Source organism: Pithys albifrons, chromosome 6 (assembly GCF_047495875.1).
Source record: "Pithys albifrons albifrons isolate INPA30051 chromosome 6, PitAlb_v1, whole genome shotgun sequence".
In the NCBI taxonomy this organism is placed as follows: domain Eukaryota; kingdom Metazoa; phylum Chordata; class Aves; order Passeriformes; family Thamnophilidae; genus Pithys; species Pithys albifrons.
This window is the reverse complement of record NC_092463.1, coordinates 10,387,910-10,400,348: the sequence shown is the minus strand read 5'-3', so window position 1 is coordinate 10,400,348 and position 12,439 is coordinate 10,387,910. Positions and strand designations below refer to the sequence as shown.

Genomic DNA, 12,439 nt, shown 5'->3' with positions numbered 1-12,439 from the left:
ATAAATACAACAGACTCGTACATGCATGTGAATCTAAAATACATATTGCAAATTTGCAAAGTCATAGGATTTCCTAATAGTCAGAGAAAACTTATTCTGACTTTATGTTTGCCTATATAAAACAAACAAAAGTTCTGTCATACACCACTTTCATGGAAACACAGCATCACCTGTAAGACAAAAACATTCTCCCTGAAATCCTGCTTCATTACTTGCTACTCATGCAGTGAACAGCAAATAAAACAAACCAAGAATTCCACATACACAGATTGCCATTCATGATCTTGCTGTAGTCCACTTGTCCTCTCATGGCTCGGATCTTCTTCAGCTTTGTCTCCTGGGTTTCAACACGTTCTTTAAGTTTTTGGAGCTTCTCACTTTCAGACACAGACTGCTGCTGACGGCGCTCCTGCTGCTTCAGGTAACGCAAACGTTGTTCCTGACAAAATGAGATTTTAGACAAGAGGTACCTGTTACCCATTTATTTTTTTCAAAAACCCCCCGATTTTAACATAGAAAAATCTGTCATTACAGTCAGGTTTTTTATTTTCACAATCAGAAAAGGTTGGATCTAGTTAAAATACATGTCAGTCCTGGAAAAACACTTTAACAGCAAGTTAACAAATCTGTTTTAGAGCAGAGATTCAAGACTTTTCTTAAAACCAAAAATATCATATTCACATATATATGCAAATGCAACCCTAGACTGAACACTCACTCAAACACATCTGTGAAGTTTCCTCTGGCACTTGTTTTCTGACACTATTAACAGGGTTTTTTCTGTTAAATATATTTCCAGTGCTGTTATCCAACTTCCCAAAGATGACAAAATATGTGCAGCACACCATTTTAAACAAGCTGCTGTAAGGTAGCATTTCACTTCTAAATAACAGTCCTTCTGCTGGGCCCACAAAGAAAATTGTCCATTTTGTAATATCATTTCCATCAAATAAACCCTTGTAATATTTTTGTAATGACTTAAATTGTTATAGTACCATTTACACCAAAAGGCTGTGCATTGCCCAGCCTAAGATTATTGTGGTAAAATGATGGATTTCTTAAGCAATTTCTTAAGCTTATCTGAAATTATACAGTGTGGTTTTTTCTCTATCCATGAAACTTCTGTTTGCATATTTCAAAGAAAATATGTTTTTATGATGATCTGTATATAATTATTACCTTAGCAACCAGCATTTGCTGCTGATTTTCAATCTGCTGCTGTTGTCGGGCAGCCATATCTTGCAGTTCAGAAAGAGTGAGCTCAACACGTGGATTCCCAACCTGCAGAACAGAAAATGTTACATTAATGTGTTGATGTATATTAAGTGTTCTGATGATACAGGCTAGATCCCCACAGAGGGGAAGGCTAAAACCTCCTCCCTGTCCTCAGAGGTTGGACACCTCTGAAAAAGTCAGAAACCTCAGAGCACAGAGGAGGGACACAGACTGTGCACAGGGGCAGAGGCAGCAAAAAGTGAATGAAAGAGGAAAACACTGAGACAAAACAAGAGGATAAAAAAGCCCTTTTCCTACATTTAACTCTGCTCTGTTCAGATGTTTGGTAGCACTGCCACACCGTCCTGGTATGGCACGTGAGATAACACACATGTTATCAGGAATTTTAAGCAGTACAGTAATCTGAAGTTTCTTTGCTTTCCTAACATTGTCAGTGTAACTGCCTTGGTTGCTTTAAGTGCTGTGAGTTCACATTATTGACCTACTGCAGGACAAGATCACATGAGAACCTTTATACAAAGGATCACTTAGGCTGACATCTAAAGATGGTGAAATTTATGACACACTGGAGCATTTAAGGTGAGAATCTGTGAAAACCAGTCTGTACAAAGTGAAACAAAGTAAAGCTTATCCCCTTTGGATAAGTAAGCAGTTACTTTGAATGAAATGCAAGATGTAGCAAGGCCTTGTCACTCTTTTTGTGTTTCAAAACTAACACATAATTTACAAAATAAGAATAGAGAGGCGAGTGATCAAAATTATTTAAAATTCATATAATGTGTGAGACCAAATCTCACGAGTTTTAAAAAAATAATGCATTGTTTCAGTATATTTATAGTTCTATCAACAAGTATAATTTATATCTAGACATTAAATTACTTCAACCACACTTTTTCCTACACAGTGTCAAGAGAGTGCAGTGTAACAGGAGAGATTCCAGAAGCTGACATTTCCCAGACACCTGCTTTGCTGCTCAGAAAACCAAAACCTGTCACCTTAGAACTGCACAACTTGAGAATTTCCACAGAAAGAAAATACCAGACTTTGAAAAATTATGCTGCAAAATTCAGAACCGCACAACACCTCTTTCAAAATCTTGGCATGTAATCGAGTCAATTTATTGGATCAATGTAAAAGCTGGACCACTGCACTCTAAAAATTCAGTAAAACAACATAGCATTTTCAGAGCTTCCTGTCCCCAGTATAGTCCATACTGCTGAAAAATAAAAGATAATTCAGTGTTTTGGACATGTTCATAAATAAAACTGTTTCAGATTAATGTTTACAAAATGGAATGAGGTCTCAATATTTTACAAACATACAGAAAATAACTAAATAAATATAATCAGCCAACACACACAAATTGATCGCACATCAGATTGTGGATCTGATCATACCTGATCCCAGAGGAAAGCTGATTTAGCTGCTCCACTTTTCTGGGCCCTCCCTACTGACTTCCAGTGGTCTTGTCAAAATATCCCCTGCAATACTTGTACTTCAATATAAGAAAAGTAAAGTTCTCCTCTAATATCTTGTTGATATCACAGTATCTCAGTCACTTGGAATGGATTTTTTTTTCATATTTCTACATCAAATTCCTACATAAGTGTCAGTTCTCCAACCAATGATTTCTCTTTGCTGGGGGAGGGTGTTGTTTTTGGGGGGATTTTTCCTACCTTAATTAATATTTCATGTTTCTGCATATAATTCTTCAGGTAGGAGATGCACCTCAAGGTCAGTCAGTAAAATGAGCCTGCTTTGGATCGTTCTCTTTTAAAGCTGCTTTATCTTAGACACATTATATAGACATGTCAACTAAAATGTTCAGATAAAGTTCGTCCCTGTTTGAACATTTCCCACTGAATAAACTATGAAGTGAAATTGTAATTCTTACTGGACACTACAACTGCAACTTGTCTTACTAGTCAACCATAATGAAAACTGTAGTAGTAAAGTAATTAAAAAAGCTAAAGTCCACTCAAAACACTAATTTTCTACTTCAACATTTTGATAGTGAATACAGTTATTAAAAAAAAATTGAACTTAGAAGTGTGTACTTTTTTCATGAGCATGACATATGAAGAATCCTTCCCAATATTCCCTACGGCCAAATAACTTGTACACACTTGTGGAACCAAGAGAGACATTTTACCCTTGATGGGTGACTGAAAGGCACTAATTGGCCAAGAAAGTAAGGCAGCTTTTGGAAGTACCATCGACAAACCAAAATGTGCTTATCTGAGACAAGAACACAACACAGAAAAAACACATGCTGCTGCCAAAACATGTTCAGGCTCTGCTGACTTCCTTTGGCATGATCAACTGTCCGAAAAAAATAAAATTCTACATCTGCTTCTGCTGGATTCTGCAGGCAATCCTTACAAGGGGCTCAGAAAGGCACGAAGGCTTCCCTCTGGGGTCAGTGATTTGAAAAGTAAAAAGAGCAGTGTGTATGAACAGATAGTATTTTCTCAATATACACGTGCTCTGTCTCAGAAATACACAACTTGCATCAAGACAACATAAAGTTGTCCCAGTGCTTCCCTTCCTTCTGCTTCAACCATCAGTCTAAATTAACAACGTTGATAGCTCATTCTATTTCCAGTAGTGATTGTGAGTATAACACTGGCCAGGAAATAGAGAGATGTTTTATTCTGCTAAGAAATCTTGTTAAAAAGGTATCCAGACTCAAAACGTGGTATCTGTACACAAGTTGTGCATATTTCAAAGTAAAAAAGCGACTTTAACATGTGAAAATTACAGATTTTCTAAATGGGTGATATAACCTGAAATGAACAATGACAATAAGAAACCAATTTGTAAAAGCACCAGAAAAAAACCCAAACAAACAAATAATTAAAAAAAAATCCCCAACCAACTCATTTTAATCCAAAAACTCAGAATTTTTACTGCTTTTAATAGGCATGTCTGAAAGAATCTTATACTGCCTGGAAAAAGTACCACATTATTTTGTATCATGTAAAATATAGAAGATTAATTGTAAGATTAATGCAAATATTAGTGTCTCCTTGAAGAAGCTATTAACTACTGTAAAATGTTCCATTTAGAAAGTCTAATGTCCAAAAATCTATTACAGCTGGCAAAGCACAAGACCATGGGAAACAGTGATAATTACCCAGTTAAATACTAACGCCCTATGAGAAATATTTTAATGTTCTCCTCACTGAATACAAACAAGTGTCCCTTTCACTTCCAAGAGCTACTCTATACTTAGGAAAGAAGAGAGACAGCTGAGGAAACGTAGCATTGAACCTGTAACTTCACTCGCAGCTTTTTCCTTTTCCTCCACATGGCAAAAGCAGGAAACAGAAGGAGCAGAATTCCACTTCCACATCAAGTCAGTTATTTACAGATGAACTGCTGCTGGTTCCAGGTCTCCAAAACAGGACAGCATCATTTTTGAAGCAGCATGAAAAACACTGAAGCTTTCTCTTGTTGAGATCTAGTTATATCAATTAGTTTGGAGCATTTCATATAGTTGAGTCTACTGTCTGTATGCAAACACCACCACTGAAAAAAGTCAGTCTCAGTCCTTCAGAACTGCAGGCTATGCAAGGCAAAGACAGCACTGCATTTTCAGTTCTTTAATGCTCAGATTCTTAAGTTTGTGCTGCTCATGCCAGTTATTAACAATCCCATCCACAGAGTAAGACACTCACCTCTCATAACAAACACAGGCCTATCACATTTAAGGCCCAGACCTCCTCCTTTCTCCTGCAGCAAGGGAAATCGACCTCCTACAGAACTGACTTCTGAAGGAGGCACTAAAAAGCCACTACAAGTACCTACTCCTCCAGATTCCACAGATTCATTTGCTACACGGTGATACATCAAAGCAGACAGTTTTGCTGAATTGTAAATTTCTTTTCATTGATTCACAGAAGCATTTACACAGAGATGAATTCCTAAATGAAATGCTATAGCGCAGACACTGCATTATTAGGCACTAAGGAAGTATTACATATGTCTCATATAGACAAGAATAATTTACACCTATATTCACCAATTTCTTAATATTGACAAGAATCTTGAAAAAATTGTATTTAACATGTTTAACATGCACTTGAAAAGGTCATGATGAAAGATAGAATTTATAATGAACTGGAGTTTCAGCTTCTGACATCATCCTCCTACTACAAGCTAATATTTTACCATTTGATGATTAATATTTTTGAGACAGGTGAGATGAATGGTACACTAGTAATTAAATAGTTTGGGAACCAGTTTACAAGCAGCCTCAAAACAAATCATACCTTAGGCATTTAATTAAGGAAAGGAACCTCCTTTAATATGTATTTCTACATATTAGTCTTGTCACTCTGAAAATTCATTTTCTTATTCCTCCTTCCTTTCTATGCTGTTATGTTTAGTATCACAAACACCTCAGTCTACATACTTCTGGGCTTATTGGTAACTCACAGGGGTAAATGAAAAATTGCACCTAAACTCAAAATATTTCTTTGACAAGCAGGATGTACTGTAGTGAAGGGCAACTGTAAGCAGTAAGGGCAGATTTCAGTGGGTTTTTTGCCTTTACTCCCAACAGAAAACTCTCTTTAAAGAGGAATCTAATTATGCCATATTAAAATAAAAACCCCATGAGACCAACCTTTTGAACAGATTATTTTTTAAAAGATGAGAATTGGGATGTGGTCTGATTTTACCCATTTCTTTGCGTCCATGTTTAACCCATGAAGATACTTATTTCTGATAATTTTCTAAGTTTGCACTAGTAGGAACAGAGAGTTTCTTTGAAAATAACAATGCATCATATACCAAACCCACACTTGGAACTGTTATGATTTCAGAAGAAATTAAAGGAAAACAACAAATATTCTAATGATGGGCAGTCTCATGTTTAGGTTCAGCAACACCCAGCCACTCAAACAGTCAGTGTAAAGCATACTCTGACCAATTAACTGAAGAAAAGCAGAGTAGCACAAGAATTTACCAATCATTTCCTGCACATTATCTCTTCGATCTTTTTCTAGGTTTGCAAGAACCACCATGTCATTAATTTCCCTTATCTATTACTTCCTTCTCTTTAAGATAGGTGCTCACACCCATCTCCCACACAAATCTTTTTAAGTTCCCTTCCCAAAGCCCTCCACCAGGAACCATTAAGTTCAAGTACCTCCTGAAACTGGCCAAGCTTCACCTTCTCCTATGCATATTCTTGTACACTCAAATCATGTACAATGAACTCTTTCATGTTTTCTAGTCTTCCTCCTATCATTCACCCCTGTCACCTCCATCCTTACTCCCTCATTTATTACTTCTCTTTCTGTGCTTTGTTCCACCCCCCTCTTTATCACAGTCATAAATTAATGTGAGGTTAAACCACCAATTGCCAATGTGCAACATAACTTAAATAAAATGGAAATCAACCAGCATGGAGACTCAGAAAGTCTGGGCCTCAGCTTTTACCATGGAGCCCAGAAGGGCTGCTTCTGACTTCAGCCAAAAGGGCAAAATGGAAAGTTTCCTGCTTCTACTTCCAACCGCCTGTTAATTTATTAAAAAGTCAATACAGGGCAGCTACTGAAGATAATGCAGAATATATCCCACCTGCAGCCCAGCTACACTGGTTATTTTTTACATAGACTGCCATTCTAAAACTGTAATACAGATAAGGCCTTTCAGCCTGAAACAAAAAAAGGCACTCCTTGTCTGAAGTCCTTCATACCTCCCCTCCTGAATTGATAAAAGTAACTGTATCCTCAACCAGAATAAATATGAAAGAAAGAAATAAAACACTCTCTATCCCAACTGGGACAATACCAGCCTATTAAAGGCTGGTGGAACAGGGAAAAACACTCACCACAAAATCAAAACCCCAAATACTCCCCCCAAAACACAGTACTATTGGAGATAGAAACTGTAACAGAGAAAAATCCAAGCAGCAACTCCTTTATGCACATGAAAGAACTTACACCCCCATGTGGGATTCATTTAGGAGACAATTTTGCCATGGGAAAACCAAAACGTCTTCACCACCCTAAAAGGATGGACAGAAAAGGCAAAAGAGGTACTGCAAGTTGCTCCTGAGAAGGCTTAAAATGGCAACATAGAAATGCAAAGTAAATACTTTCATTTCATTGCACATACCAGAAGACTCAGCTTTCCATAATCTATAGCAGTTTGGAGTTCCTCTTACTTCCTAGGGCACAGGAGGGAATACAAAACTTATCTCCAGACTAGAAATTAACCTTTGTAGAGCTGTCAAACCCCAGTTATCTATAGAGCTACATTACAAACAACTGACAGGTCTGGAACTAGGTATACAAGCATGTGGACAAAAAAGGGAGTGAAGTGTATTACATAAAAGAGCATTTTCCCAGAACAAATCAGAATGACAACCACAAAATGAACAGGGGTAGGTTGGAGTGCTCCCCAGCCAGTGAATTCCAGACTGGGCTCAGGGCTCTGACAATTCTCAGCCTCCCCAAACCCCTGTGGGCTACCCCCACATTTCCCCATCCATGCAGCATTTACAACAAAAGGGAGAACAACTGTGGCTTAACAACTCCAAACTGCCAGAGAAGGAAGGAAAGGAACAGCTTGCTTTGTCTGCTGAACCCAGCAAAAGACTTCCTAGTTCTCCAATGGTAACTTGGACCTGGGCAGCAGAAGCCCACCAGTCACCTGGAACATTTTTGCCTAAATTAAGCCTCATTCAAAGTAACAAGGGATGCTTTAGACAATCCAGTTGACAACAAAGCTTTAAAAGGTTGCTGGTAGGAATATCAAATACCTTGTCACTTGTACCTGTCCTTGGCACAATGGTAGTGATATGGAAAACAGATGGAAGATAAGGGAGTTTATTACACCAATTCTGTAACAAATAGATCTTACAAGAAAAGTACGTGCCTCCTTGTGCTATCTGAAGTCTATAGGAGGAGAATGCAGGATGGAGCTGAAGATTATTGATTCAGACATTCTTACATTTCTGAAACATACTGATCCTATATATCTCCACATTTAGGAATTTTAGTAGATTTTTGACCACACTTCCAATAAAACCTGATCCTACTGCCATACACAACACAGACAACTTGAAAATCCTTTGTGAAAGCTCATGTGTAATGCTATAAAGACAAAAGAAAGAGTCTGGTTTTATTTAAACTGAAATAGAGCTTTTGCTGGTCTCGATATGGATGACATTATTTCCAGTTTAGTGACTTTATCCACAGCTCTGCCTTGCATTTTTTTTTAATTGGGTCAGAAACATGCCGATAGCAGAAATCCATTTTAAAGAATCCAATGACAATAGCACGTGCCTTTTTTAGCTTAATGGAAATGAACAGCTAATTAAACCCAGAAAAGGAACCCAGAATATTGGGAATTAAAGGAAAATCTACCTAGTATGTGCTATCTCCTGACACTCAAATACTCCCAAATTAACATTACAAATGGAATGGGGTAACTTTACTCCAAAATGTTATAAGATATTACTGTATTGTGCAAACAAATACACTGACAGTTTCTTGGAATAAACTCACTTCAGCTGTACCACAGTTTGCTGAAAAAAATCACATTATCTATCTATCTATAGTTGATAAAAGGGTAACATCTCTTATCTACACTCTTTTGTTAGCAATTGCTCCAACTTGCTGATGCCTGTAAGTTACTCTATAATAAAATGTTTTAATCTATTCAGCATAAGCCACAGAGTCCAGATTTCCTGTTTTCCTATATTTCTTAGAGATCTCACAAGTAAGGCTGTTCCCTATTTTGTCTAGAAGAGCTAGAAACCGCAAAATTTAACAAAAATGAAAACAATGTTAAAACAGATTTTCAAAATTACAAATAGATTTAAGTATACATTGAACACCTGCTACATTTGAGATAGACTGCTTATAAATTACTTTTAGGAAAGTAGTATCTGAAACTTGCTTATTTAAAGCACTACTTTCTTCCTTGTCCTTGCAGCCACTTTTAAACAGCCACAGAAATCTTAAGCATGTTTATATTAACTTTAGTGTTGACTAAAATATCCAGTAGCCGATTTGAATTAAAATAACCTCATACTCCTAAGAAAAGTAAATTATCTTAAAAGAGATTACACAGTCTTGTAGAAATATCAGTTGTGCACAAAATGTCAGACCTTTTTACAACACCAATCCTTGTATTCACAAGATTCTGCGTAATAGACAAGTTACAATACATGCTGAAAATACACTGTCTAGTGCCTTTAGAAATAGTCTTGCAGCTGTATTTTTCTGGGTCTTTTAGAAAAGCAACAGCTTATTCTGATAGGATTGCTAAGGATGGATAAGATGCATTTATCATTAGTCTGAGTAACACATTTAGCACCAACTGTATGTTTATTCTTCCCTTAAGTAATTGTTTCAATATGAAGTTTTTCTGTGGTGATGTAATATTGTTCATATGAGAATAGTATGATAAAACATTTCAAAAACACAAAAGCACTGAAAACAAGTATCCCGTACTTGAAAGATATGTTGTGACCTTAGTGTACAACTCACACTTCCCATCAAACCAAAGTGTCAAAAGCCAAAATATCATGGTCAACTTTTAACTAACAAGCTTTTGATAAAGTCTTAAAACTGAAGGAAGATAGAAAATGCATGTAACAAAATCTGATTAACGAAGAATTTAATTCAGAGATACAGTGTCAGTCTGCAGTCCAGTCATGTGACAACTAAACCCACGGTTCTGCAACCTAACGTGCAAAAGCCACACAGCATTTAAATAACATGTCCATGAAAGTGTAAAAGTAACAAATTCTGAAAGTAATTACCTGTTTGCTATTTTCCCATGTAATTGTAAGAGAGCACATCTCTATTTCGCAGCACTGTCCGTCAGCTACAAACATTTGCGTCGCTTCAATGTGCTCCAACTCCATCGTTCTGTTACCTTCTGTCTACACTAATTGTTTAACTATTTGCTGTGAACAAGCCAAAACAACAACTGTACACACATCTTATGAGTTCCTGCACAGCTTTTTGCCTCAGTGCAATCAATACAAGGTAGGATACCTTTTAATCTTACGCCGTATGAAATAAAGGTTTCCCCAAACTCTTTATCAATATGAAAAGCTGTCCCTCTGCATCCATCAACAATCAGCTAACGGAAAAGACTAGTGGATTTTGCCAGCAGTAAAAGACCTAATCACAGTAAGATCAAGTCAGCTGTCAACTATAATCAGCTTGATTCACTGCACTTTTCATATTCAATGGAAAATGTTGAGCAATACACAGTTCTTTCAGAGTTATCAGGCTAAACTGAAAATAAAACAATATAGAAAACTTAGCTTTAAAACACAGGAATTATTTGTTCCACTGTATTTTTGAAGTATTACCAATGCTTTGCCAAAATTGAACACAAAAAAGATCAGGAAAATCATTAATTTTTGTATATAATTTTACTTTTTGAAGTGACAGCAAACTATACTACCTGAAACTTAACAGAGTTTCTTTATTAACAGAGACTGCCTAAGATAAAATGCAAACTGTACAGTCAGAATAGATAACACAATCTTATGCAAATAACCTTTCCAGTGTTTGCTATATGCCTTTTTCTATATACTATAGCTTCTCTTAAATCTTGGATGCAGCTAGATGAATACATGAGCCAGAAATAAATCTAAAGTACGGTGTGTAACAGATAAATCAAGAAGTTGCAAGCCAGAGAAGACTGGAACAAGCCAAAACCTAGACTTAAGGATTTTTAAATATTAAACATTGAAGAAAACAATAAACCCCATTAACAATTTCTTATGTGTCTAAAAGTTAGGATATTGCAGGAGATAAAAAAAACCCAAAACATAAAAAGATGTAATTTACCTTGTCCAACTCACAAATGACATGCAAGTTCACTTTGTCTTCCTTCTTTCATGAAAGTAACTCAAGCATGATTCAGTGCACTTACACAAGAGATCCAGCCAAATGGGTCTCCATAAGGACACTGAAGAACTCTATGTCCAAGCACAATACAGTGACTACTCCAGCTGCATAAAGAACAGGCTTATTTTTAGCAAGCAAGAAAAGGTATGAGCTGCAGAGTAAGATCATCCACTAGGAATAGGAGAAGAAAAACAAGTTGAACTCCCTTGTTCCTAAATTAGCCAGAGGGACTTTCATTTTTCTCGGCTTTGATCTGAGGAAGACTGCAGGGGGGAACAAACCTAACAACAATTAGATCCGGAGGCAGCTGTGGAGACAATAGAGAAAGAGAAAGGTTCACTTGCCTGGGAAAAACATGCAGGTGGGAAATAGGTATGCCTGGTGTCCAGAGGCGAGATGGACAGGAAACTGAATGAACAAGTCAGTGAACATGGAACGGAGCATCAGAGAAAGGAGGCCACAGCAGCACTGCTTAAGAAACACCACAGAGACTGTGGAAAAGATGAGAGAAAACACTGATCTGCAGATGACACAGCTACATAAAAGAAAACTCTAAAGGTGGACTGAAAATGAATAGTTGGCCTTGTAAATACCAGCAGTCTCCTGCTCAGAACTGAAAGCTGCTCAGAGAGACAGAGGGACAGTCAAAACTCTCAATCTTTCACAATTAAGCTCTTGCAGCTCTGCACTGACATCATGAATTTCATAACCTGTCTCCTGTAAGGACCTACAGAAGTAAAGGAAAGGACAAATTCCATCTTCCTTATAGTACTTATCATTAAAATATTTGACTTAACTAAAAATGATACTGAAGTGACTGCAAAAGGATACAGCTGTGACAAAAGGCATTGAAGCTTACAGTGCTGGTGTAAGGGCTGTGAAAGCACAGCAATACTCCATGAAATAAGAAATTAAGGCTTTAAGTAACGTTTACTTTATGAGCTATTGTATATAATGTTATGTGTCAGCTGAAACACTCACTTAGTCTACACTGCACTAACTTTATGTAAGGGCCAAGCAACTCAGGATCTCTGTGTGCAGTGATAACTGGAGGCAATTCTCCACATGCCTCATTTAGTTAGAAACCTGGGGAAAATGGTGAATCGCATCACTCCATGTTCCCAATACAAACATATGAAAATAAAGACCATAGTTAGAGGTTAAACAAACACACACACACAGGACTTCTTATCCTCCCTATTCCACAGATATCTGTACTAAGTAGTACCGTAAAACTGCAGAGCCATGACTGAGGAAAAGCAACGCCAAAGCTGTAAAAAGAACCACAGAATCACAGAACATGTCAAGTTGGA

At 37.1% G+C, this 12,439-nt stretch overlaps 1 protein-coding gene across 5 annotated transcripts in view; it reads right to left on the bottom strand.

Annotated features, from left to right (window-relative positions):
• Positions 1–12,439, bottom strand: part of PPP1R13B (protein phosphatase 1 regulatory subunit 13B) — a 69,079-nt gene that overhangs the window by 16,310 nt on the left and 40,330 nt on the right. For all 5 annotated transcript variants that reach the window (XM_071557418.1, XM_071557421.1, XM_071557417.1 and 2 more), the window contains 2 exons: positions 1,180–1,281; positions 265–439 (listed from right to left, as the gene is read on the bottom strand). In XM_071557418.1, the coding sequence (XP_071413519.1) occupies positions 265–439; positions 1,180–1,281 (277 nt within the window). The remainder of the gene's footprint in view (positions 1–264; positions 440–1,179; positions 1,282–12,439) is intronic.